Genomic DNA, 26,750 nt, shown 5'->3' with positions numbered 1-26,750 from the left:
AGCCGGCAGCCCCCCTGGAAGGGTTATTCCTGGTTGTTTTATAAATATATATATATATTTTTTGTAGCAAGGTATTGTTACCTCACGTCAGCGCTGGGGCGGGTGCGGGGCCGCATCCCCACACCCGGCTTGGCCGGGGAGGGGGTTCGGCAGCACCCGGGGGTCTCCCCTCGGCACTCGGGGTGCAGAGCCCTTCCTGTGCCCGTCTCCACTGCAAAGCTGTCCACGCTTTCTTTTTCTGGTGTGATTTTTACAACCTGTCACATTGCCTGTTTACTGGGACATTGCTGGCAATAGACACACACACGGACACGGCTTTGTTTTCTATACTCGCCTATGGGCAGACTGTAACAAGACCCTCTTGCATCGATGTCCTTTTGCTAAAGATTTTTAACACAGGATATTTCATGCTGAATGACTAAATGTAGAAGGGGGGGGGGGGGTGTGAAACCCCACCCCAGCCTAGTGAAGCCTGTATGGAGATTGTAAAGTGCTGAAAACCCTTTTTTAAAAGCCAGAGAGAGAAATGTGCCCTGTACTGAGTTCTTGTTTGAATAAAAGTTTTATTTATTGCATTGAGCTGGGCCTCGGTGTCTTTTTCGGCTGCCGTGCCTGTGTGCTGCCCATCGCATCGCCCGCTGCACGCTGCCATGCCTTTTTTTTGTGTTCTCCTCTCCATCCCCGTGGCATTCAGAGGCCGGGGGATACCCGGGTGCTGCCGGCCCGCGCTCAGCCCCGAGGCTTTAAACAGCTTTTTGCTGAGCGGGAGCAGCTAAAACTGTTTAAGGGCTGGGTCCCTGCTCCGTGAGCATCTCGAGGGGAGGAGGATGCTGCCGATGCTGCGCTTGTCGCATGGCGAGGCTGCGGCTGCGCTTTCCCGGCGGTGGGAAAGCGGCGATGCCGATGCAGGGGGAAGGAAGCTGCCCCCCTCCCTTCCGTAGCCTCCCCCCGCCCCCATGCCTGGCCTCTCCTCCCCGCAGGTGGCTCCCGGCTGGCCGTGCCCTTCCTTCCCCTCCTCGCAGCACCAGCAGCTCCATAAACACCACTTTTCCTCCTTTTTCTTCTTCTTCCTCCTGCTTCCTCTGTCCGGAGGCGCTGTGTGCGGGATCACAGCCCGGTGCCTCTCGTTAACCAACACCTTCTGTTCCCACCAAGGGGTCGGAGCGCATCCCGGTGTCCTCCAACCTGCCTTCTCTTTCCCTTGCAGCCCTGATGTTGAAGTGGCCAGGTTTTGAGCTGCCCCTGCCCGTAGTTAGTAAGTTGATGGTCTCGGGGGGCCGAGCCCTGGGTGTGCTGGCGCTGGGCAGCGGGTGACGGCCGCGGGGCTGCGCGGGCACGGTGCCACCGCTCTGCTTCCCCCCTGCCCCCGGCTGAGCGCATCCCTCCCCCGGTCACCGCTTGTCCTGGTGGCGGGAGCTCCCGGTGTAACCGCGCCGCATCGCACGGCTCCTTGCACCGCAGACCGCTGGGGCCACGCTTCCCTTGGGAATGCTGAGCTGCTGCTTCCCTGCTCCCCATAACCAGCCTCTTTGGTTGTAGGTGTCCAGCGACCACTGTCCCACCAGTCGCTGCATCGCTGTCCCCAGCCCTGGAGCACATCCACACTAATGTCAAGTTCTTTGAGCAGCTTCTTTTGCTTATAGACCACCTCTGGGACGTGTCTCTGGAGCCTCCTCATCCCAGCCGTGGCCTCAGGGCAGGGAGGGAGGAGTTTCCCCAGGAGCCGGGACCCACCTCGCTGGCACTGCGGAGCCCAGGAGAGCCCCTTCCCTGTTTCTCTTTGATCCATGAGCTGGTTTTCCTGCCGCAGCTGTGGGCTCCCATCCCAAGGGCTCTTCTCTGCCAGAACAAAAACGGTTAAATAACAATCCCTGGTGACTCATCAAAGCAACCTTTCCTCTCCCTCCAGTCCTGAGAATCTATTTTGGCATCCTGGGGGGAAAGTGATCTAAGAAGCTGCATTAATTAGGTGGGAAATTAATTACCCTATTTTTAAGCAGAAGCCATTTATCTTCTAAAGAAAGCAAAAGCGCATTTGGAGAGGTGAGGGATGGAAGGGGAGCAGGGCTGGGGGAGGCAACAAGTGCCTTTGGGGGCTTGCTGCGGAGGGATGTCCCCAGTGTCCCATAGCTGCTTGGCTTCAGGTAGAGGTAATCACAGCTGCTCCTAACATGGCTTAACCTTATGGTCATGTTTGTCTTGCTGACACTTACCTGCACCCCTGTCCGGGGATGGCAGGGCTGTGACTGGCTGGTAGCCCAGAGGTGGCTTTGCTGTGGTTCACGGCCATCGCCTCAGTTGCAGAAGGGAAAAGGCTTTGTGCAGCTCCATGGGGACAGAGGAAGGGCTGGCTGTCCGCAGGCAGGAGGGCCAGGGGCATACAGGGATGCTCTGTGGCTCCCTTGGCTGCTGTGCTGGTGCATGTTTGGACCTGATGTGTCCTGATAGCTGTCGGCACCCCCTGAGTTAACTCCCAGAGGGGACCTCCTGGGGCAGGTAAGGGTGCTCCCCGTGTCACAGCAGCATTTGTCCCTGGTTCCAGCCACAGGACCTGTGCATGCCGGGGCTGTGGCAGCAATGAGCTGGCCCTGGAAAGCGCTGCCGCTACCCCAGGTAGGTAAAAGCCTGGCTGGTCACAGGGCTGGTGTGCTGGGAGCTGGGCTGTGCTCGGTCCTGTGGCCCTGCTGAGCTCCTCCAGCACGTTCAGCTTGTTTCTTGGATATTGAACTTCTACAAAGGGTTCCCAGCTGGCACAGCACAAATCCTCTGCACGCAGCTGGATGCTCTGCTCTTAGCCAGAGGGTCCCCACGAGTCCCACAGCAAACACGAAGCCATAATTCCCTCTCTTCTCCCCCATAGCAGCACAAGGCTGCTCATGTGTGGAAATGAGTTAGAGGTTTAGATTTAGGGGTTTAGAACAGCTTCTCCAGCCCTGGCTCCCTGCTTAGCAGCCCCAGCTTTAGTCCTGCTGGAGAGCAAGGTAGAATGCATGCCCCGCATGCAGCAGCACTTGCCAGCTCATGTCTTACATCCACCATGGCTTTAACAGGGAGAGAAGCAGAGAAGCAGAGGAGCTGGCAGCAGCTCAGCCCAGGGGCTCACAGGGCAGAGCATTTCCAGCTTCACCCCTTCCCAAACGCTGCTGGTCCCAGGCAGATGGAAGGAATGCGACCGGTGGCTCCAGGACCTCTGATGGCCTCGTGCTCAGCCCCGAGGGGTGCCCAGCGCAGCCTCTGCACCGAGCACAGCAAAAGCTTTTGGGGGTGTCTCCACGTCGCCTCTCGCTGTGCCCGTGCCCATCCTCACAGGCCCCGCTGCCCCCCTCCCTCCTGCTAAACCGCTTCCTCTCTCTCTGCAGAAACCCCTTTGCCAACGTCCAGCTGAAGCCAACGGTGACGAACGACCGCTCGGCGCCGCTCATCAGCTGATGCAGCGCCGGTGCCCCCTGTGCCGCGCGGCACCCGCCGCCTGCTCCTCACCACTGCATGTCCGCCTGCCAGGACATCATCTTCAGGCGGAGTTTATTTAACCCTGCTGCTTTGAAAGCCAAAGGCTCCCGCTAGTGCCCTAGTTCTTGCTTCTCTAGACCCAGCTTGTTCCCCTCGGTGGCAGAGGGTGAAACCACTGCCCCATAGCCTGTCCTTTGCTGCACAACAGCAGCGTGTCCCGTAGGCGAGTTTGCTTCTAGGCTTAGCAGCAGCTCACCATGGTTGGGAGAATGGCCTCAGCTGGAAAACAGCTCTCCAGAGGCGAGCTGTGCTTCGGAGCAGCAATGGCACTGGGGAGATGGTCTCTCTGCTCCCCCTGCCCAGCCGGAGGGACCCCTGGTACAGGCAGGATAGCCGGGATACCCTGTGCAAGCCAAAGGGGTGGTGGCTGCCGTAGGCAACTCCCAGCTCCTGCTAGACCCCAGTTTCCAGGCTGGGAGGTGGTGGGACACTGGTACCACAGCCCCCGCCGGGACGGGGACGGCTCCAGTCTGTGTGGGAATTACGGTACTGCTGTAAAATATAAGCTAGGAAAAGTGATCCTTTTGGGGCTGAGCGCTCTGTTTAAGCGTGCCTTGGGGTGCCTGGGTGCCCAGCGGGCGAGGGGGCACCCTGCTCCCCGCAGACAGGCTCTCCCATCCAGACCTCTTGCTTGGCTGTTTGCTCTTCCTCTGTTACTAGAGCTGCATGAGAGAAAGAGATAGATATAGGTTAAAAAAAAAAAAGAAATATATATATATATATACACACACACTTGTTAAGCTTATTGCAGGGATGTGCGCCCACGAGCAAGCTGCCTCCTGGGCCGATCCCACAGCTCCCGCTGCCGCTCGCCCCGAGCCAGCACGGGGTCCACATCCTCACTATGGAAACGGGGAGAAGAGGGTTTTCCAGGCAGGAACTCTGTCTCCTGTGGGCGAGCGGTTGAACGCTGGGCAGAGCCCTTCGAGATTTTGCCTTTTCCATTGTATTTGTCATATTTGCACTTTCTACTCGCAAGTGCAGCGGGTGCTCTGCTGCGCACCGGCAGCCCTGGGCACATGGGTGGCTGCTGGTGGGTCTCCGTGCAGGCAGGGCTCTTGCCCACTCAGACGTGATGGCTCATGGCTGCTGTGTCCCCTGCGATGGCTCTTGCTGCAGGAAAGGGGCTGGTTCAATGGTCCATGCGCTGCTGCTTCATCTCCTGGGGCTGGAGCAGATGGATGGGGACCACACAGGGCAGGAGTGAGGGGCTGGGGAGCAGAGCAGCAGATTGGGGGGGGGGGGTCACAGCCCAGGAGGGGGATGCCTGGGATCCCCTTGGCCACTGGCCCAGCGTTGTCCTCTTCTAGCCCCCCCCAGGACCCCTGTGCAGCCCCCTCAGGCTCCAGCCAGCCCCCGGGGCTCCGCTGCACCTCCTTCAGTTGTGGCACCTGCAAGATGTAACCTGAAATAATTTTTTATGAGAAAAGTATAAAATTTATGAACAATAAAATCCTCCCCCCCCCCCCTCGGTGTTCCCCTTGGCTGGAGGCATCCGCCCGGCCCTGGAGCATCCTCGGTCTCCATCCCGAGCCACCCTGGTCCCAGCCTTTGGGCAATGATTCGGGCAGGAAACAGCTTCAGATATTTTAAAAACTTTATTATTGGCCCGATGCTATTTGACACACATGCTGGGAGCTGTATGGAAATCAGCACTGATAAAAAATACAGCGATTATGACCCGTATTGATAAAATAGACGATGTAATAATAGCCTTTCTATTAAAAACAACTCTCCAAGACACAGCTCTGTCCTCATGCTGCCCTCCAGAGGCAGGGACCTGCGGCGCCATAGACCAAACCCGGGGGCTGGAGGGGGGGGGGGGGGGCCAGGAGCAGCATCCCATCACCCTGGGTGCAAGGGGGGACTGGGGAGGGGATGAACAAACCCCCCTGCAATGCTGAGTCAGCCTGTGCAATGCAGGATGCAGACGGGGGGGTAGAGGAGGGGAGCAGGGTTGGGGAGCAGCAGGATGGGTGCTGCAGGAAAGGGATATCCTTAGGTGTACCACTGCTGATGGGCGACACCAGCCAGTGTGGGGATATCAGCCCCCTGCTGCAAAGCACAAGAAGGGAAGGGCTTGCAAGAACTGGGAGGGGGGGTTGGGGGGGAGCTGTTTACAGGCCAGGTTGGAGCTGAAATACAACAAATAAAGCAGGAATTGCCATCAGTGACCGGCTGCTGGGGGACAAGCAATCAGCAGCGGGGGGGGTCCAGGGCAGGCACGGCCGCCCTGGCTGTTGGAGGTGAATCTGGGGTCCCCCCGGACTGTGTCTGTCCCCTGGGGACAACAGCTTCGTGATGGGGACACAGCTCCAGGCTGGGCTGGGGGGGGGCAGTGGGGTAGCGCCTGTGCCCGGCACCAGGCTGGGCACCCAGCGGCGGCTCAGTGCCGGAGCTGTGCCAAGGCAGAGCCAGCCCTGGCATGGAGAGAGCCGCAGCGCCAGCCCCGGCACATGTGGCTGCACGTGTGTGTGTCCGTGCACGTGTGTGTGTGTCCGTGCACGAGCACGTGTGCCTTCGCCCCATGTACATGGGGTGCCAGGAGGCAGCGGGGCCTGCGGGACATGGGACTGGGGGGCTGGGGTGGGGGGGTGCATTTCTCACCTCAGGGTTTGGTCTATAGACCCCAAAGGAGCCAGCCCTGATCTCAAGGTTTCGCTCAGCTCCGCTTACTTCCATTATTTCCTGCTGGAAGCTGGAATTGCACAATGATCCTAAGCCTCAAATGGATTAAAAAAATAACAAAGAAAGAAACCAGAACGAAGAACCACGAGTGCCCCCCCCCCCACCCCCGACTCGTTACGTCTCTTTGGCAGCAATAACTTAAAATCGCATCAATGTGGGTTCATCAACAGCAAGTTTTGTTTTGAGGGTGCGTTTGGGTGGTTGGGGGGGGGTATCCTTTCCTTTAAATACAAAAATAGTGGGGTCAGTGGGTCCCGGGGGTCCCAGGAGCCCCCTACCAGCCCTCCCCATGCCGCTCCCCACTGCAGCGGGGCAGGGGTCCTGCCAGCCCTTGGGGTCTAAGGACTGCTCCCCAAAAAGCAAGGGGGGAGCTTCCCAGCCCCCTGAGGCCCCCAAGCCATTGACCCTTGGTGCAGCAGCACCAGGATGGGAATGGGTGCACTCAGGGTGACATCGAGCAGCAGCAGCTGGTGGCCCCTCGCTCAGGAACACTGTGGGGCAGCCGTGGGGCAGCCGTGGGGCAGCCAAACCGCCGTGAGGTGCAAGACCAAGGGGATGGCACAGGGGGTGCGGGGACAAACACCACCTCAGGAGCACACACGGGTGAGAAGCCAAGGGGGGACTGTACTGGGGGGGGGACACTCCGCAAATGTTAGCAAGGTCAGGGCACTACCCTTTAAATGCTATAATTTATATATATATATATATGCCTATATATATATATATGTGCCTATCTGTACACGCACCCGCAGCCACCCGCACCCGCACGCGCGGCCGTCACCCACCGCCTGGCCCTGGGCCGGCCCCGCTCCCGCTCGCAGCAGCAAACGAGCTCCTTCCGAGTAAATCTGCCTAAAAAAGTCCGGAGCGTGGCCCCCGCTCCCGGCCCCGCCGTGCTCTGCCACCCCCTGCCAGCGCCAGTGCCGGTGCCGGTGCCAGCGTCCCGGCTGGCTCACTCCCGGTCACCATCTTCACTGCTGCCTGCAATGAATGGAGAGGTGGCGTTGAGGGGGACCCAATGATCCCATGGGACACCCGGCCCTTCAGAGGATGACCACAGGGCACAGGGCGTCCCACACTCAGCTCCCACCATGGTCTCTGCAGTACCAGGGGTGTCAAGGGGCTCAGGACTCACCTCCTATGGAGTCCATGTCCGAGTCGGAGACGTGGGTGATGGAGAACCGGGACACCGGAGCAGGCGAGACCGTGAACCGGGAGAACTGGATGGGCAGGACCTGCTTCTGCACCGGCACCAGCGCGGGCACAGCCGGGTCGGGCTCCGCCGGCGGCCCCGTCAGCGAGGCCATCAGCGACGGCTTCACCGGCATGAGCGGGAAGTCATCGTCCCACTCGAAGCCACCGCCTGTGACGTGGATCGAGGAGGCTGAGGCCACTGTGGGCTCGCCCCAGCCTGGCCCATGGCCACCCCTGCTGCCCACCAGACACTCACTCTCTTCCGAGGCGTTGCCGTCCGAGGAGTCATCTGAGGCTCCGAGCCGGTCTGCGGGGCTGGGGGGGCTGCTGCTCTCGGGGGGCTGCCCCGAAGGCTGGGGGGGCTCCGGGAAGCTCTGCTCAGCCAGCTCCCTCGTGGGGCTTTCCTGTGCAAGGCGAGAGAATTGGGAGGAGACCCTGGCGATGGCTCCCACCATCGGTCCCATTGGACAAGGATGGCACCCTAAAACACCACAGGCTTACGACCGGCACCCTGTTCTGCCCAGCCCACGGCCGCCTACCTGGTCGAAGAGGTAGATGGTAACGTCATCATAGAAGGAGACGGCCTTCTTCTTGCGCTCCAGGTCCTCGCAGAAGGCCTCGGAGAGCAGGCTGGGCATCTTGAGGAGGCTGCGCAGGTTCCTGCCGCTCTGGCTCTCGGCCACCACGATGGGCACGGCCGCCGGCTCCTCCTCGCTCTCGTCGCTCTGCTCCTGGATGTTGTAGCAGCGCAGCTCCTCATCGGACTCATCGCTGTCCTCCGTGTCCTCCTCATCCTCCTCCGGCTCCTCGCGGCGCTCGGGGGCCGCCGGACGCGGCTCCCGGGGGGATTTCAGTGGGGACAGGCCCGGAGGTGACTCATCCCCCAGTCGCAGTGTGCTGGGGCCCCCCGGCGCATCCTCTGCTCCGGTCCCCTCGGGGGGCAGCCCCAGGTGCCCAAGCCCCGGCGCGGGGGGCACAGTCTGCTCATCCCCAACCACGGCTCCCCCAGGCCCGGGGATGCCCTCGGGCACACGGGTCCCTCCGCTGGACACCGGCTCCCCGGGGCTTGCTGGCACCGGGGTCAAGAGGAAAGTCTTGTGTGGCACAGAGCCGCCGGGGCGCAGGGAGCTGCCCGGCACCAGCCCCGTGCCAGCGGGACGCTGCTCAGTGCCAGGCACCTGCCCCGTGGGGCTGACCGGGCTGCTCCCGACCTCTGCCCCTCGCCAGTCCCCCACCAAACCCCCAGGCACCGGCGTGTCCACTGCCACCGCAGCACCGGGCGCTGCTGGGGGGCTGCCGGGTGCCCCTGGGGGGTGCAGCGGGTCCTCTCCCGGCACTGGGGCTCTCCCCATGTCCTTAACAGGGGACTGGGGATCCTCCTCTGCCTCCGGGGTCCGGGACCCGTCGCTGTCCTCCTCATCCTTGGGGCCACGCTCGGCCTCGGCGTCGTAGTCGGAGAAGTACGCGGAGTCGCGGTAGGGGTTCTTCTCAGCCAGGCTCTGCAGCTCGGCCCCGAGGGCCGTGGGGAGCCGCGTTTCGGGGGCCGGACCCTCGCCCTCGCCCCCCGGCAGCCCCGGCGCTGCCTTCCCCAGCTGGCTGAAGGGCTCCGGCTCTCGCGGCTCGTGGGGCTCCTTGAGCACGAACTCGGGGGACTCGTTGTTCTCGGTGTCGTAGCCGCTGTCGAGGGCCTTGGCCTGGCCGGCGGGCGCGAAGGCGGCGGTGGGGCTGCACACCTCGCAGGAGCTGCCCGTGGACGGGATGTCCAGCGACTCCAGGGAATCCGGCGTCCCCACCTGCTTCTGCAGGGACTTGAACGGCGGCGCCGCCTCGGCCCGCTCGGGGTAGTCCCCGGAGAAGTCGGTGAAGACGCCCGAGGTCAGCTCGGCCGTGTCCTCGTCGCTGCCCTCGTCCGCGCTGGGGAAGCTGGCGCTCGAGCAGGTCTTGTCCGGTGTCCGGTCCGCGTCGCCCGCGGCACACCCGGCGCTCTCGGCAGCTGCCTCCATGGGCACCAGCGCAGGCGCCTCGGCAGCCTCGGGCGCGGGCTGGGAGCCACCTATGCCAGGCTCCGCGGGGGGGCTGGGGTTCGGGGTGCCGGTGCCCGCCATGGCGGCGGCCTCCTCCAGCCCCGGTGCGGGCGCGGCGTGGGGCGGCGGGCTGCGGGCAGGGCTGCTCCCGTCCGCGCCCTCCTCCGGGTGGGCATCGCGCTGGGCCCCTGCGGCGGCGGCGGGGGCCGTGGCGGGGCCCCACGTTGTGGCGGGGCTGCCAGCCAGCGCGGCTGCTTGCAGGCGGCCCGAGGTTGATGAGTCACGGCTGTGCCAGGCCTGACGCCGCGGGGAGGGCGAGCGGCAGGGGGAGGAGGAGCCGCCGGCCGTACCGGGGGGCTGATCCTGCCACGGGCGGCGGAAGTCGTGTCCCGGCGGAGACCCCCCGAGCTGGCCGCGTGGCACCGAGCCCAGCGGCTTGGCCATGAGCCCGCGGAAGGTGATCATGCGGCGGTAGCACCAGCTGTCCCCGGCCGCCGCCTCGGCGGGGCTCCCGCTGCCGATGTTGTTGTTGGAGGAGCTGTTGGAGGCCCAGGGGTGCCGCTGGGACGCGGGGCTGGCGCCCGGCGCCTGCGGGGGGCTCAGGGGGCTGTCCTCGCCCAGCTCCACCGTCACGCAGTCCGGACGCGCCCCGCTCTGCCCGGGCGCGCACCCGCCCGGCGGCTCCACCCGCAGCGCCCCGCGCCCTCCGGGGCTGTAGGCGCAGGTCACTGACGGCGAGACCCCCAAGGGGTCGGTGAAGACGCGGGGCTGGAAGCTGGGCCCGGGCCAGTCCTGCCTGCCCGGCTGGGGGGGCTCCTCCTCCAGCAGGTACCCCTCGGCCCCGCGGCTGGGGGACGGCTCCTGCCCGGCGCAGGGGTAGGGGTAATACTCGGCGCACTCCCAGGAGCCGTCGCCCGCGGGCGCGTGGCCCAGCAGCGGCTCCATGCTGAGGGAGACCGTGGGGCTGCTGTCGGAGTCGTAGGTGCTGCCGCTGCGGGCGCCCTGTGCTCGCCAGCAGGCCGGGGGCCGCAGGGGCCCGCGCTCGCCCGCGGGGCTGTAGGTGCACGCGGCGTAGTCCAGGTCGGCGCCGCCGCCGTCGCCGGGGCCCTCGATGCGGATGTAGTACTCGCTGCCCAGCGAGGGGCTGTGCGCGCCCAGGATGGGCACCACGCCGGGCGCCGGCAGCCCGGCGCAGCCCGGGGGCTTGCACTCGTAGCACGAGGGGGAGACCCCCAGGTTCAGGCGCGCCGTCGTCGCGGCAGGGTAGTAGAGGTCGTGGTAGCGAGCGGCGCTGCTGGGGCTCAGCGACCCCAGGGGCGCCTGGAAGTGCTCGGTCTTGGTGTGCTCCCACTTGTACTCGAAGTTGAGGCCGTGGCTGGTCTCCATGACGGTGAGGATGTCGTCCCCGTCCGAGGGGAAGCCGTCGGCCGAGAACTGCTCCAGCAGCGGGAAGGAGGAGAGCTCGGGGCCGTGGTGGCTGGCGCTGGAGCTGCCGTTGGGCTTCATGGAGTTCCAGCGCTTCTCGAACTCCTCCTCGGCTTCCGTCGCCCCTTTGGCGCAGAGGTAGGAGAGCAGCAGATGGACCTCCTCTGCCGTGGGGCGCTGCTCCGGCTGCAGCCAGCAGAACTGCATCACCTCGTACCTGCCGCAGCGAGGGGCCAGCGTCAGCCCCGGCCCCGCGCCCGCCGGGGGACGAGGAGAGGGAAGGGGCAGGATGCGGCCTCACCAGCGCTCCGACAGCGAGAGCTTCAGCTGGGGCTTGGGCAGCTTGAGCTGCTGCTCCTTGATGGCGTAGGCGAGCACTTGCCGGTCAGAGTAGTGGTGGTAGGGCTGGCTGCCCAGCTCAAACAGCTCCCAGATGGTGACACCCAGCGACCTGCGGGCAGGGCAGGATGCTGGGGACACCGGGACCCCCCCCCCCAGTGCTCCCAGATGGTGGCCCCAAACCCATCCGCCCCAACGCGCCCCATGTCCCCCATGCCAGCCGCCTCCCTCTGCCCCGCCAGGCCCCGCTCACCAGACGTTGCTGGCCTTGGTCTGGTCCACGATGAGCAGGTTGCCGTGCACCTCGTCGATGAGCTCGGGTGCGATCCAGCGCAGCGGCACCCACAGCTGGTCGGCCGTCACGAAGTAGTCGTCCTGCCAAGTATGCAGGGTCAGTACGAGAAGAGAACGTCAAACCTACGCGTTCAGGGACCGGCCACACCGCGGCAAGAGCTGCCCCAGCCACCCACCCCCAGCCACCCCAAGTGCCTGATCCCCACCATGGTACCTCCAAGCCAGTCCTGAGCCCCTTCCTCTGCTCCTCCTGGCACCCATCCCTCCTTCCTGCCTCCCGTCACATCCTTCCTCCCTCTGCCTGCTCCCCCTCATCTTCATGTGTGTGGATGTGTGCTGGGTCCCAGCAGGCAGCCCCCAGCCCCTTCCCTTCCCCAAACCAGCCTTACTTTGTACTTGCAGTGCGAGAGCCCGTAGTCTCCGATCTTGACGGTCAGGTCTGCGGTGAGCAGGCAGTTCCGCAGAGCCAGGTCGCTGCCAAGCAAACCCCAGTGCTGTCACCGCTGCCATGGGGGACAGGGGGGTACCCACTGCCCGGGGACCCCACCAGTGTGCTGGTGGTGGCAGCAGGATGGGTGTGCAGTGGCGGGATTCACCGCCCAACCCTGGGTGTGCCGATAACCAGCCACCAAATGCACAGCAGGAATGCCTGCGCAGCTCCAGCTGCATCTCCATCCGTCCGTCCATCCATCCATCACGCGCTGAGCCAAGCAGAAAGCGGGTGTCCCCAGGCAATGTGAGCCCTGGCACGGAGCCGGGCTCCCGGCGGCACACATGAGATCCCCAGTGCGGCACCGGTGCGGCAAGATCCACGGAAGCCGGGATGCCCACAGGGACGTCCCTCTCTGGCACAGCCAGGGACTCCCCGTCCCCCCAGCCACAGCACTGGGCACCCTGGCAGGGGCCCACCCGCAGAGCCTGGTGGCTGGGGAAGTTCCGGTGGCCCCCGATGTCAGTGCACCCCCTCCTCAACAAAATCACTGATGCTGGAGTCTCCATCTGCAACTCACTCAGCACCAGGATATTGTTGGGCGGGAGGAGCAGCAATGGGGCGGGAGCGATGGTGTCCTGGGTACCCCACGGGTCCGGACCCTCTGATTCCTCCCAGGAAGGGGGGCACCAGGCCAGCCTACCTGTGGATGTAGTTGTTCCTGTGCAGGTGCAGGACACCACAGGCCACCTCACACGCCATCCTCTGCAGGGTCAGCAGGTCCGGGGTCATGGCTTCAGCCCCCCGGCAGCTCCGCAGGTACCCCTTTAAGTCACCCTGCAAAGCACAGCCACCATCACCATCACACCGTGGGCTCGGCAGGGCACAGCGATGCTGCACACCCTGCCTGCAGCCCTGCAATACCCCCGGTACCCCATGACCCTGCCCCGCAGCAGCACCTGGGGGAATGGGACAGGACACAGGGGGACCCGTGGCACTCACCAGTGGGCAGAACTCCATCACCAGCAGGTATGGGGTGACCTCGGCACACTGGGCCAGGCACTGCAGCAGGTTGGTGTGCTGGAGGGCCCTGTGTGGGGCAGAGCAATGGGGATGTGTCAGCATCGTGCTGGCTATGGTGAGGGGCCAGCAGCAGCCCTCAGGGAACCATCTCCCTGCCTCCTCATGCTCGGGACCAGCGCGGGGGCTGCCGGGAGTGCCGGGAGCGGGTACCAGCGTGTCCCGGCGCCCCAGAACACACCACAAAGGGACATTTGTTCAGCTCTGCGGAGCAGGGAGCAGCTCCGCAACCCCCCCGCCCCGCTCCCGGTCCTGCTCTGCCATGACCTCACCGCAGCCCCCACACCGCAGCCAACAGCCCTTGTCCTGCAGCAGTGAGCCCAGGCAGAGGTGGTGGGGCTGGGACAGAGCTGTGCTGCCCAAAGAGCTCGGCCAGGCACCTCCATGGGGCAGCCATGGCTCTGCCCAGCAGCCAGACATGGCGTGGGGTGGACCAGGCACCATCCAACAGCAGCAGCACCGCAGTGACCCCACATGTACCTGTAGGGCTGCGCTTCCTCCAGGAACTGCATCTGGTCCTGCACGCTGGCGCTCGCCTTCAGCTCCTTCACCACCACCTGAGTGCTGCTGATGCCTGAGTTCACCTCGCCCAGGAACACCTGAGGTGAGGGACAGGCTCGTCCCGTCCATCCTCACCCCGAGCCCCTTCCTGCGGAGCGGGGGTGTCCCAGGGCACCCTGCCCTGACGCTCACCTTGCCGAACCAGCCGTGCCCGATCTCCTTCAGGTAGAGCAGGCTCTGCCGCCCCAGGTCCGCCGACTTGAGGAGCTGCACTGTAACGGAGCACATCCAGCTGCCCGCGCGCCCCGCGCCCTGCGCCCGCCCGCCCGCCATCGTGCATTACCCGCCGGTGCCCTCCGAACGCTGCCGTCCCCACCGTGCCACCCGGTGCCAGGCCCTGCACTGCCCCGGGCTGCTCCGGAGCAGCCATCCCCAGGCACCCCGCAGCCAGAGCATCCTCCTGTCCAGGCATCACCCCACAGCCACTGCGGAACACGGGGTACCAGTGGCCCCACACCGGGTGGCCCCTTCTCCTCCCTGGGGACCAGGGAAAGCAAAGCCAAGCCCAGCTGGAGCTCTGGCATTTACCCCCTTCCAAGCTCCCCCCCTCCGGTGCAGGTCCTGCCCCTTGGGCACCCATGCCAAGGGCGGGCAGCAATGGGGCCATTGTTGGGCTCCACCACACTGCTGCCATTCTCCAGGCTGGGGCGTGACACTGGGAGGGAGGGGACCATGGCCAGGAACCCCCACATTCCTCTCCCACTCGTGGGCTTGTTTACATGGGACTGGGACTCGCCAGTGCCCCAGTTCGGGGCCCCCATGTTCCCCATCCCACCGCAGTGGGGTACATCCCGGTGCCATGCATGGGGCTGGGGACAGGCTACTGCAGAGCCTTGCACTGAGGGACAGCGGCAACGCGCCCCTCAACTGCCTGTCCCCTACCCAAGAGATGCTCCTGTTCCACCGGAGCTACCTGTCCTTAGCAGGGGGGACCCCACCTCACCCCACTGCCCACACGGGGGTCCTGCCCCAGACCCGGCTTACCTGAGCGCCCTGGCTGCTTGGCCATGGGCAGGGAGACCTTGGTGAGGGGCAGGACGTAGACCTCGGGGCCATGCTGGGGGGCAGGCGAGCCCTGGGCCGAGAGCTCCGTCACGAAGTCGTCCCCCTCGGCGTTCTCAAACTCCTGGTCCGGGGGGTGCGCAGGGGGGCAGCCCCCGAGCAGAGACAACTGACCCTGCGGGCTCCCCACCGCCCAGCCTGCCCCCTGCCCCCTCACCCGCATCCCCCCCTGCAGCACGCAGCCCTGCCTGCACCCCCATGGCACAGCCGCCGTGGGGCAGGCCCCCACCGCCCCGTCGCGTTACCTGGCTGTGCCACCCAGCCAGCCGCCGGCACCCGAGAGCCGCCCGGGCGAGCAGGTAAGCGATGGTGAGCATCTCGCCCGGCCCAGCCCTGCCTCATGGTGCTGCCAAGCTCGCCGGCACCGCGGTGTGCCATGCACCGCGATGCACCGGACACCGGCCCCTATATAACCAGTGCGGGGGCACGAGCGGCTCATTGTTCCCCTCCAGCACGGCGAAGTGCTGCGGCTGGTGTGGGACAGTTACACAAGGGCCCCAGCGAGCTCCCCCCCCGCTGACCCCCTCCTGCCCGGGCGCCGCGAAGCCTCCACAAAAATCCCAGCAATTAGGGAAAAACCGTTTCTTCGGCACATTCTGTGCCTGTGAGGTCAGGGAGCCTCCACCCCCGGGGCGTGCGGGTGGGACCACGCGGCCCTTAACCATGCCATGGCCTGGCCCCACATGCAGCACGGAGCATGCATGGGTCAGGACTGGGTCTGCGGAGATGCTGAGCCCCATAGACGCAGGCACTGCAGAGTGGGGAGCATCCCTGTGTCACAAAACGACCCCCAAGTGATGATGAGCCCCGCAGCATCCATGCTCTGCGGAGTGGGGATTCTGGCTGGGTCAGGATATGGTCCACAGTGATGCTGAGCCCTGGCAGCACTCAGCAGGCAGGGGGGTGCTGAGCTCCCCCTGAGCAATGCTATCCTGAGCTGGGACACATCCTGCACTGGCACTGGGACTGGCCCCAGCAGCAGCACTGAGAGCCTTTGGGCACCTCTATCCTTTGACGGCTCCCAGAAGCCCCCTGGCCCCAGGACAAGCCTGGCCTGTGGACACCCCTGATCCCCACGTCCCCGTGTCCCAGCTCACCTTGAAGCCGATGTCCCCCTTCTTGCAGCACAGGCAGGCCAACATGAGGAAGATGAAGGTGAAGAGCCCCGAGAAGGAAACAGCCACGACGGCCAGCGAGGAGGACCAGGAGAGCTCGCTAAGGGGGGTGCCGTCTGCAGGGACAGGGGAGAAGAGGGGACCGGGGAGCAATGAGGCTGTGCCGGGAGGCCTGGGGGGTCACAGGATGCTTTGGGGCACATTGGGGGAAGTGGGGCTCCCAGCACCACTGTTCCCTATTGCTGTCCCAGCTCAAGGCCAGGATGGCTGGGGAGTCCAGGAGGGACCCCAGAGCTGAGTCAGAACCCTGCATGGAGTGGGACACAGCTTCCCGAGGCAGGATGGATGCTGCACCTGCGGCAGCAGGAGGATGGGAAGCTGGTCCCCAGCACCCAGGCAGAGCCAGCTCCTGCCCCATCCCATCTATGGAGCCTGCAGATAAGATCCGCCAGGGGAAGGGTCTGCTGGAGACCCCCTGGCATGGGACAGATCCTGCTCCCACTGACACCAGCAGCTCTGCCTCTGCCCTTCTCCATCCCGCATGCAAACACCACTGGGCAAACCACCGCTCCTGCCCTGAGCCCCACACCAGCTCCATTCCATGGGGCACAAGGATGGGGACATGGCTGCTCCAGCTGCTCACCACATCCTCCAGGCACCAGCACACCTCAAATGCAAGCACCCATCACCCCACTGCAGCCCTCGCCGTGTCCTCTTGGGTGGCAGTGACGGTGGTGGCAGCCGCGGCCCTGCTGCCCGTCCCCACCAGGCCCCGCCGCGGCTGCAGCTGCCACATTACTATTCTGCCCAGAGCCTGCCCGAACAACCAGTGTGATTGTGGTGGGAGGAAGCCGGTGGCCACGGTGCTGCCAATGGAGCTGGCATTGCCGGGGACCCGCACGCAGCCCCATGGTGCCATCCTCACAGGACATCATGGACCGAATGGGTGCCCTGCCCCAAGCCACTCCATGGTTCAGCCAAACCTCCTGCCCAAATCCCCATCCAGCACCGCAGTCCCTCCCCAGCCCCGCAGGGATGCTCATGGTGCACACACAGCTCCCGTGCATGGACCATGGGGCATCGCCCCACCACCAACCACGCTGCCCCTCTACCACCACCGTCACCGTGCTGCCGGCTCCCGTGTGCCCTTGGAACGGCACCTGAAGGGCACAGAGGTCTCGGGAAGGTCCCGGTGGGAGCTGGCAGCTCACAGCTGCTCCCAGGCACTGCCCGGCACCGCACGGCATGGGCATGGAGCACCCTGGCTCCCGGTACGGCAACGAGCGGATGCACAGGCCCTGTGTGCTTTAGCAAAGCCCAAACCACACCAGACTCTTTGCTGGTGCTTGCAAAGGAGCTCAAGAGCCATCTTCTAAGGCTCATGGATGCAAAGCCGAACCTGGGAGGAGCAGGGGGTGGCGTTCCCCCTCCTTTCAGCTGGTTTCCATGGTGAACACACTCTGTACCGAGAACGTCACCATTTTCCCTGGATAGTGGGACAGCAAAAGAGAAAATGACTCACTGAAAAGAGCCTTTTGAACATCGACAGGGAGCAGAGCGCGGCAACAACGGCTTTGCCAGCAGGGACCATTGGCTGAGCCGCCCCTCGGCCGCGGCTCAGGAACCGGAGCAAACGAACCACTCTCCAAACCAGCGGGCCAGTGTGGTCAGGCTGGTCCTGCCTCAGTTTCCCCACCTGCACAGCCACAACCTGGGCACCATGAGCAGCCCAGGCTGGGCTGGTTGTCACACCGGCACAGGGGCACCACCATCACCATGACCCACCATCACCATCCTGCTGCCTGAGCAAAGCAAGTGCTGCCCTTCCCGTAACCATAGCGCAGGCATTCAGCGTGGGATGGAAAGCGTGACATCATTTCAGAGGCCAAATGCTCCCAAAACCAGGTCGAATGCACCTGCAGCAGCGGCTGCAAAAGCACCGGGGCACAGGGAGCAGGGTGGCTGCATGCCATGGTTTAAACCACGACAGGACCCCAGAGCTATCAATAGAAGCTGGGGGCCCCACCACGTCCCACATCCCACCCTGAGGCTCTGCCCTCCTTTGGCCCTGGCTCTTGGCACCATCATGAACTCCTTGCCCCAGCCATGGGGGTCCCGTAGGACTCTTCAGCCTCACCCTGTGGATGGGGTCAGGCTGAGAACTGCCAGCTCAGTGCACGCTCCAGCCTGGCCAGCAGGAACTGCTGCATCACCCAGGCAGCCCCCAGCATCCAGGGCCAGCCCAGCAGTAGGGCCAGGATGAACTGGCAGCGACACCAACCCATCACCCCAGCCAGCTCTGTGGGGTTTGGTGGCACCCGTGAGGCCACAGCTCCAGCCCCCATGGGCATCTACCCCAGCCCCTCATCCAGCCCTGGAAAACAGGAGCAGAACGGTAACAGAGAGAGACCAGGGATGCCGGATGCAGCGGGATGCAGCGGGATGCAGCGGGATGCACTGGGATGCAGCAGGATGCAGCGGGATGCAGCGGGGCACGCGTTGCCCTCCCACCCCATGGAGCTGGCAGAGCGCTGCCTGCACCCAGCCCAGGTCGCAGCCCCGAACACCGGTTCCAGACAGAGATGGGAGAAGGCTCTGGGAACCCGGGCGTGGTGGGGTCCCAGCCCCGCCGCTGCCCGCGCTGCCGACCCCCGTGCGCCGGCAGCGGAGCGGGGCCCGGAGCGGTGCCTTTGCTGACTCACGTTCGCCGGGCGGTCGCGGCCGCCTCGCCGGCCATGGCACGCTGGGCTGCGCTGGGCTGCGCTGGGCTGCGCTGGGCTGCGCTGGGCCGCTCTGCGCGCTGGGGCGATGCTGCGGCCGCCGCTCGTTGTTCCCGGCGGACAACGGAGCCCGGCGCGGCTGACGTGTGCGGAAGGGAAGAGCCGGGGCTCCCGCAGAGCCCGGCGGCAGCTCCGCGCTCCCGGCCCCGGGGCCAGGAGCGGGCAGGGAGCTCCCGGCTCTTGCACACCCACCGAGCACCGGCTGCCCAGCACCTCCCAGCCGGGCTCAGCGCACACGAGAGCCCCAGGGCGGAGAGCTGCAGGGCACAGGGCTCAGCACATCCTGACTCCCTGCTGCCCAGCCTCTCGCTGCAGGACCTGATGCAAGCCACTGGCCTGTGCCTCAGTTTCCCCATCCGTAATCCACACAACGTGAGTGCCCCCGGGACCACTGAGGGGCTGCACTTCGGGGTGAGGGCTCGCAGGGCTGTCCAGGAATGACGGATGCTTCACTGCCTTGGAACCACCATCTGCACATCTCCTCCTGCCCCTTCATCACCCCACCAAAGCTCTCACCCCACTCCATCAACCTGCTAGCCCTGCACGCCGTGGTGCAGCCCCCTGGGCCAGGCTTCAGCACCCAGCTGGGAGAAGCTGGATTTGGGCAGAGAACAGGGCAGGATTTAGGCAGGCAGCAGAGCAGGATTTGGGCAGGATTCAGACAGGGAGCAGGGCAGGATTTGGGCAGGGAGCGGGACAGGGCTCAGGCAAGGAGCAGGGCCTGATCCAAACGCACAGGACCCATCAGCAGCTCCAGCTGCGAGCTCAGCTCTCCCAGCACAGACACAGCCCTGGTAACGTGTTAATCCCAAATCCATGGGCGGCTTCCAGGAAAGCAATTTTACACCCCACAGGACGAGCGCTCTGCTCACCCACACGCATCCAGGCGGCAAGAAACCATCCGCTGCCATTTAGCACGGAAACACAAGGCTGCGCCTCACAGCCTGTCTGCAGCTCCAGAGGGAAACTGAGGCACCAGGAAGCAGCAGGATGGCCCCGGCTGCTGCACCATGAGCACATGCACAAGAAGAGTCAGGGCTGGCATCACCCACCAGTGCCACCCAGCACAGAGCTGGTACCCAGAGCATCCTTCACCAAAACACCACAAGAGCCACGTGTCTTCTCACAGCGTTCAACCAAAACCAGGACACGCAGAAGCAGCACCCTGAGCCCCCAGCCCTGGAGCCCTTCTCCCACCATAAACAGCCAGAGCCATTTGGGCAACCTCTCTGGTGATTAATAGATGTGTTAATTTTAAATGCAATGCATGCCTTGTTAATCTGTTCTCCTTACGCATTTTTTAATGCAGGCTTATTTAACCAATGCAGAAGTGGTTTAAAAAGATTGATTCTTGCCTCTTAATTCTGCTTTTATCATCTTGGGATGAATTAGCAGTAAAAAAAGAAATAATTAGATGGAAAATAAATAAAAAAAATCATCCATCATTTTTTAACGTGATGAAATAAAAATTAGGGCTGGAATAAGCACAGGCCAAGCCACATCATTGTTGTGCATACACCAAGCGTGTCAGCCTGATGAGAAACAAGAAGTCAAGTTCCTCCATCAACGCCTGCCCTGCTGCTGAGCAGGGATTCCAACCAACACAGCCCAGCGCATCAACCTTCTCCATATCCAGAGAAATAATGGTATGTAAAAAAAGCATCCAAACCAACATTCGATTCATTATTAAAACCAGATTTTCTTGCTTTAGATCAGGTCTGGGCCGGGGGCTGTGAAGCCGCCCTCACCAATAGGGATGCTACGGCTGCATCACAGCGAACCCACTGTCAAGAGGGACAGGAACACCCTCAGCCCTTCGTGCGGGGGGAGCACCACCCGTCCCGTGCCCACGCCAGGCCCATGCAGGGGCAGTGCCAGCGGCCGGGGCTGCCCGGGAGCGCGGCCCCTCGCTCCTGCCACCGGCCCCGGCCGGGCCGGGTCTCTCTCTGCCGGCGCAGCGGCGTTTATGTAACGGCGGCGGCGGCAGCGCCGAGCGGGGCAGCCTATTTTTATCAGAGGCGCTCGGCGGCGTTATGAAACCGCAGCAATGGCTGCGAGCGGAGCGGAGTGAGGGGCGAGCGGGCAGCGGGGCGCAGGAGGCAACCTGGATATGGGGTGTGGGAGCAGCAGGGGCTCTGCCGTCAGGCACCCACCCCTGCACCGAGCCTCGAGCTGCTCCAGGGGGAAACCCGGGGGCTCCCCTCTCGCCTGCCCCACACCTCAGAGCACCATCATCATGGTGATGGCACCACCATCATGGTGATGGCACCATCATCGCCGCAATGATCACCGAGCACATGGCAGCAGCCAATGGCGTGGCACAGCCCTGTGGGCCCAAACACTGCCTGGGTGTGTGGAGGGGACCCTGGAGATGGCCCCAGTGGGATACCCTATGGCTGCTGCAGCCACGGTGCTGGCTTGAGCACCAAGAGCCAGAGTGGCTGGCCCCATCCCTGAGCAGCAGCGTGTGCTGAGGGCCCTGCGTGGCCCTACCAGTGCCACTCACTGGGTGGGCATTCAGGAGACACAGGCAGCTACCACGGTGTCCCCGACAACAGACCAGGGAGGCCAAATCAGCCCAGACCCATCCTCCATGGCACAGCAGGGAGATGGGGTCAGTATCCAGGATGCTCAGGCACAAACCAAGGGGGATGCTCAGCACCAGCCAGCCCAGCACCCTTTTACACCACGCCTGCTCTCAGCCAGCCCCACAGCACCCATCTCCCATATGCATGGGATCACACAGACCGGGGAGCCCAGAAAACCCCTGCTTTGCCATAGTGATGACGGCAGGGCTGACCCAAGGGTGGGAGCCGGTCTCAGCCCTGCTCCAAACACCCCCTGGGGTGCAGCCACTGCCGGGAGCAGCACATCACAACCTCACAGGTATTTCGGAATGACAAAGGGCTGCCGAGGCAGCGGGAGACCCCCGCGGTGCCGGGATGGGAGCCTGGGAGCACTCCTGGCATGCCCAGCCAGGCAGGCAGCGCTGCTCCCCTTACAGCGTTTGCCTACACTGGAATTTTCCTTCGCTCCAGTAATTAAAACAAACCATTTTAACACGGCTGCTGCAAAGGGGGGGGGGCGCCGGCCGTGGCTGGCAGAGGGGAAGGGACGGGAAGCAGAACACACACACCCCCCCCACCAGCACTCGCTGCCTTCATTCCGGGCTGCAGAACGGTGGCTCTGCAGGAAATGCTGGACCTGCTCCCCGTTCCTCCGGTGCTGAACCCTTCCACACCCACTCCATGTCCTCTCCATCCTTCGGAGCACCACTGTGAGCCCTGGCACCACCCGGGATGCTCCCTGTCCCCTCCATGCCCCCAGGCTGAAGCCGCTCTCCGAGCTCAGCCGATGGCAAGCGCTATTATGGCAGCGCTTGCCCTACGACACAGCACACTCCAGCGACGCTCCCCGGGCTGTCAGCGGGATTAATGCCCAGAGGAGATTCATTTCCCTGCCACCGGGCACGCTGAGTCAGCACAGCTCAGCTCCTCTCCACGCCAGCCCCACGCCGAGCCCTGTCCGCACGGGGTCCCTCTGGAGTACCTGGGTGTTTGCAGGGATCCAAGTCCCGAGCGGCCACCGGCCACGGCAGGATCACATCCTCCATCCTGGAGGCGCCTCCATGCTCACTGATGGGTGCAGCACAGGGTACAAAGAGGCTCAGGTACGGGACAAGTGACCCAACAGCCCCTTTGACCCGGGCGCAGGAGCTGTGGGGTTTTGGAGCCCAGGGAATTACCAGGATGGTGAAGCACAGCAACACGGACAAGGCAAAACCTGGGAAGCACAAATCACCCACTCTGCCTGGCTGCAGGCACCAGCACAGGCAGGCCCTGGCTAAATGCAGACCCTTGTGCCAGTGGGAAGGATGTGCTGGTGCTCAGCACGTTGGTGCTGTTTCTGCCCCACATCCCCGGTGGTGTGGCACAGCGAGGCGGGCACCGGCGCCCTGCTCTGCCTGGCACCACGCGGTGCCGGGGTGGCAGAGCCCGCAGGCTGCTCCAGCACACGGTGTCCCATGGAGAGCTGGGAGCACCGGGCTGGGAGCCCATGGGTGCCGGCCCACTGCCCCCTGGAGCGCGGAGCTCTTCCAGCCCCGGTGTATTAATTTCTCCTAATTGGCTCTGACAGGGATCCGTATCCGGTGCAGAATGCAGCCGCCCGTGTGCGCCGGGGGGCAGCGGCACATGGAGGGAGGGAAGCGGGGGACAAGGCAGGAGCAAAGCGGCACCCCCGGGGCGCAGGGCCCTGCTGCACTGTGGTGCTGTGCCAACACCATTGCCCGGGGCAGGGGCATCGCCATGGGCTGCTCCATCAGCACCATCCCTGCAGGCTCCGGGACACCAGCCACGGTGCTGTCCCAGCCATGCTGGGCATTATGGCTCCTCATAGCCACCACCTTCACCTCCTATTTCCCTATCCCAAATCTCCCCTTTGCATCCAGTCCTGGCAGCACCTTCCACCCTCTCACAGTTGGTGCTAGGGTGGGAGCCTGGGGGGTACCTGGCCCCCATTTGGGCTGCTGGGATCCTTCTGGGTGCTACAGCCCCTTTCCCACTGCAGTTCCCTAAATCCTTTCCCATCCTCACACCAGGAGTGGACGGTGATGCTGGATGCACCAGCACTCACCAAGCTGTTGCCACCATGTGGCTTTGGGGCAGTGGATGGCAGCATGTGCCAGCCAGGACTGCAAATACAGGGCTGAAGGGACCCATCCCCACCAGCACCTCGAGCCCTGCGCTGCCCCGGCACATGACACCCTCAAACCGCAGGGCACAGGAACCCACAGCCATGGCAGGGAGTGGTGACACCGCAGCCACCAGCAGCCAATGACTCCTCAACGGCCACCATGGGGTGGGCAGAAAGGCCAGGGCGGCCGAGGGGAGGAAAACGGGGAGAAGAAATAGGTGAGGGAAAGAGGATGTTCCTCATGGTATCAAAAAGCAGTCCTGGGTCTGATGGGGAAGTGCAGGCTGGGAGCAGGGGGGGCAGCTGGGGCAGGCAGCAGGCAAGCAGGGGAGCAGCCCTTTCCCCTTGCTTGTGTCCCCAAGCAGCTGCCATCGGCTTCACTGCAAGGGGATAGGGTGCTGTTGACCCCAGAGCAAAGCCTTGCGCACCTGCGTGACACCGGGATCGTGGCGCTTACTGGCGTCTCCAAGCAGTGGCTGCTCAGCTGGGCTGCAATGGGTCACGGCGCTTCCAGGGCAGGGAACGAGCATCCATCTCCCACTGAAAGCCTCAGAGATCCAGGCTATGGGTTGGGGTGGGCAGTGTGGTGGTGCCGCTCGCCGGTGGGGCTCCACCAGTGGCTCTGGCATTTCACGCACCATGTGGGAGCATCTGTGGATCCACACAGCAAGATGGGAGCCATGAGGCTGCCTGGCTGGGATCCCTCCCATAGGCCCCAGCATCAGGACTGAATGCATCCGTCCCCCTGCATGGCACATCCCAGCCCAGGCAGCCGGCACAGCCCGGCATGGGCATGTCTGACAAACAAGCACAAGGTGAGGCCAGAGCACAGATCACCTTGGCGTCTCCATCCAAATGACGCCACTGCCACCATTCCCTGCTGCTGCCTCAGCCCATGGCCTGACCCAACGTGGGAATGTGGGAACATGTGCTGGGAGCATCTCTGCTCCATCTGGCACCACTGGAGCCCCTGGGCCCATCCCGTTGCCCAGCTGCAGTGCCACGGTGCCACCATGCCCTGCGAACGCTTCCCCCTCTTCCACTGGCACAAGCAAGCCCCAGGAAAGCTGGGCTGGCGCAGGCAGGAGGTGCTGCCAAACGGTCGGAATCAACAAAGCCATGAAACAGGGAGCACGGTTTGCTCCCCCCTTTCATTCCTGTCCCTGCCAGCAACCGAGAGGGGCAGCGCACGGCGGCGGCTGAGCCCTGACCCGGCTATGTGGTGATGGAAACCTTGAGGAGGATGCTTCAACCAAAACCGCCCGGTCGATGGGATCGGGATGGCAAATGGGGCACCTCACCAAAACCCAGAGAAAAACCACGCCAGAGGCTGAGGAGGGTGAACGCGGCTCCGTTCCAGCGCTACCGCATTTGAGATGCAAATAAAGAGGTTTCCTCCCGAACAGCAATCGATGCCGAGCGGGCTGGGGACAAAGTCTCTGGCAACGGGGACGCGGTTTGGTGAGTCCTAGCGTGGCTCATTATTAAATCCCTCCACGGATTCATCCCGTCCGCAGCGCCAGAGCCGGGGCAGCAGCGTGCTGCGAGGGAAGCACAACCAGAAGCGCGGCTGGGAGCGGTGCGGGAGCCCGGCACCGGCCCCCGGAGCCTCCGGCACCGGCACCGGCACCGCTCGGCCTCCTCTGCGGCGCTGGAGGCGGCGGTGGGAGCCGCGGTCCCGGCGCTGGGACCCCGACGTGCGGTTCGGTAAACAAAGGGGCCGGTGCCGAGGTCCCCGCCAGCCCCACCGGCCGCTGCCACGGCGGGGGGCTCACACGGCGCCCTGCGCCGCTGACCGGGAGGGACGCGGGGCAGGGGCAGAGGCGAGGCTGCGGCTGCAGCAGCCCCAAAACACGCGCACACAAAAGCCAGCCCCTGCTCCGCTCCGCGCCTGCAGCATCTTCCCGCAGCCGCGCCGCGGCCGTAGCACGGCACCTTATGTAATGTGCACCCCGAAACAGCCGGCCCCGGCCCCCCGCCGAGCCCCGACGGCTCCCCCAGCCCAAGGGGTGACCCCCAGCCCGCCGCGCACCCCCCCCCCCCTCTCGCCGTCCCCATTATTCCCTTTGTTGTTATCCCGTTCCCGCTCCGGAGATGCCTTCAGAGGCAGCGCAGCCCCCCCGGGATTCCTCCGCGCCCCCCAGCCCCGCGGAACCGGGGGTCCCGCCGCCGCACCGAGCTGGCACCGCGGCGGGCGGGAGCCGGGCGCCCCGAAAGCCGCAATGCACGGCGAGGAGCGCGAGGGGCAGCGGAGCGGGGAGCCGGGGGGTGCCCGGGAGGGACCCCCGGGGGCAGCGGGAGGGTCCCCGGGGCCGGTGCAAGGGGGGCGATACCGGGCGGCGCCGGTGCCGCGGCACTCACCGGGGTCGAAGTGGGAGCTGAAGGCGAGGCTGGGGCTGAGGAACGCGGCCGACATGGCAGCGGCGGCGGCGAGGCGGCCCATGGCGCGGCGGCGGCGGGAGCCTCACGGCCGCCGGCTGCCGCTGGCCCCGCGCTGGGCACGGCGGCGGCGGCGGCGGCGGCTCCTCCTCCATGGCGGCCGCGGCGGCCCCGCGCCCCGTGCCCCGGGGAGGGGCCGCGCCGCCGCCGAGCAGCGGGATGGGGAGGGCGGGGGCGGCAGGTGGCGGAGCCGCAGCCCCGGGACCCGCACCGGGACCCGCCCCCCCCCCCCCTCCGCCGGCTCACGGAGCCCAACGGGACCCCCGCAACGGCACCGGGACCCTGGAGTGGAGCCGGGACCCCCGAGGGGTGCTCCCCGCCCGGCCCCGCGGAGCTGTTCCGGTGCTGACCCGCCCCGGGACTGGGGCTGGGGCTCGGGATGGGACCCAGTGAGGGTACCGGGGACAGAAGCATCCAGCGGTGGGGCCGGACGGGACCCAGTGATGGCACCAGAGGCAGGGGACGGCTGGAGCTGGATGGGACCCAGTGACAGTACCGGGGACGGGAGGAGCAGCTCTGCCCCCCAAACAGCCCCAGCACAGTCCCGCACACCCCACCCTCAGACCCCACGTCCCAGGTGGGCACCCCTCATCCCCACCACTGCGCTTCAGCCCCCAAGTCCGGCCCTGGGAGCCCATGGACTATGCGGGACCACACAGCCCGGCCTCGTGTGCTCGACGCCCCAGCCCCGGCACATGGGACTGCACCCTCCAGATCCAGGGTGCTCTAAAGACCAAACCCCCAGGAGACACCCCAGCCAAGCTGCGGGGTCACACTGGGATGGGCCCACCCCATCCCCATCCCTGGGACGGTCCCTTCCCATCCCCATCCCTTGGACCCCATCTGGGAGCTGCCGCTGCAAGACAGCCAGGCCAAGGGTTCAGCTCTCGGCCCCGGGTTCGCCTTCCCCACGGTGGGATTCCGTATTGAAAGCCAAATTTCTGTGTACACGATTAATTTTTCAGCAGAGCTGAAGCTCGCAGGGAACACCACGCGGCACATGTCACGTTGCCGCAAATAGACACAGGCCTGGAAGAATTACAGGCTGCTGGGAGAATAAACACGTTCCCGGCAGCCGGAGCCAGCTTCCTTCTCCCAAACCTCCATATTTCCC

General features: G+C 64.7%; 2 protein-coding genes and 1 long non-coding RNA gene across 13 annotated transcripts in view; 1 reads left to right on the top strand and 2 right to left on the bottom strand.

Annotated features, from left to right (window-relative positions):
• The window catches only part of BAIAP2 (BAR/IMD domain containing adaptor protein 2), a 43,687-nt gene extending 38,436 nt beyond the window's left edge, over positions 1 to 5,251 (top strand). For 4 of the 7 annotated variants that reach the window (XM_065693971.1, XM_065693973.1, XM_065693964.1 and 1 more), the window contains one exon: positions 3,360 to 5,251. In XM_065693971.1, the coding sequence (XP_065550043.1) occupies positions 3,360 to 3,429 (70 nt within the window). In that variant the 3' untranslated portion in view covers positions 3,430 to 5,251. Of the gene's footprint in view, positions 1 to 1,164; positions 1,256 to 3,359 lie in introns of all 7 variants that reach the window. The other 3 variants (XM_065693970.1, XM_065693967.1, XM_065693974.1) reach the window with 2 other exon arrangements.
• Positions 978 to 3,036, bottom strand: LOC136021583 (uncharacterized). The gene is made up of 3 exons (XR_010615834.1): positions 2,214 to 3,036; positions 1,735 to 1,839; positions 978 to 1,588 (listed from the first exon to the last, which is right to left on the bottom strand). It is a non-coding gene; the product is annotated as an uncharacterized LOC136021583 (long non-coding RNA).
• A 1,457-nt stretch (positions 5,252 to 6,708) lies between the features above and the next one.
• Positions 6,709 to 25,690, bottom strand: AATK (apoptosis associated tyrosine kinase). Of its 5 annotated transcripts, none has more exons than XM_065693961.1 (14): positions 25,559 to 25,690; positions 15,705 to 15,838; positions 14,530 to 14,716; positions 13,678 to 13,757; positions 13,465 to 13,583; positions 12,907 to 12,994; positions 12,608 to 12,741; positions 11,864 to 11,948; positions 11,434 to 11,555; positions 11,143 to 11,292; positions 7,932 to 11,058; positions 7,649 to 7,796; positions 7,334 to 7,561; positions 6,709 to 7,179 (listed from the first exon to the last, which is right to left on the bottom strand). In XM_065693961.1, exons 1-14 carry the CDS (start codon positions 25,638 to 25,640, stop codon positions 7,151 to 7,153), a joined length of 4,713 nt encoding a protein of 1,570 aa, XP_065550033.1. In that variant the 5' UTR covers positions 25,641 to 25,690; the 3' UTR covers positions 6,709 to 7,150. The 5 variants fall into 5 exon arrangements, with proteins under 5 accessions (XP_065550033.1, XP_065550035.1, XP_065550030.1 ...); XM_065693963.1 differs by having other exon boundaries at positions 14,530 to 14,671; XM_065693958.1 differs by having other exon boundaries at positions 7,334 to 7,796.
• Between the last annotated feature and the right edge of the window lie 1,060 nt (positions 25,691 to 26,750).

The sequence above is a fragment of the Lathamus discolor genome, chromosome 13 (genome assembly GCF_037157495.1).
Source record: "Lathamus discolor isolate bLatDis1 chromosome 13, bLatDis1.hap1, whole genome shotgun sequence".
Lineage (NCBI taxonomy): Eukaryota > Metazoa > Chordata > Aves > Psittaciformes > Psittacidae > Lathamus > Lathamus discolor.
This window is presented reverse-complemented; position numbering and strand designations above follow the sequence as displayed.

Coding starts and splice junctions, on each gene's coding strand:
- AATK (XM_065693958.1), bottom strand. CDS start 25,640: ATGGGCCGCCTCGCCGCCGCCGCTGCCATGTCGGCCGCGTTCCTCAGC. Junction 14,717..15,704: donor AGGGGGACATCGGCTTCAAG/GTGAGCTGGGAC, acceptor CCGCAGGGTCAG/TTGTCTCTGCTCGGGGGCTG. Junction 11,556..11,863: donor TCTCGCACTGCAAGTACAAA/GTAAGGCTGGTT, acceptor CATACTTGGCAG/GACGACTACTTCGTGACGGC.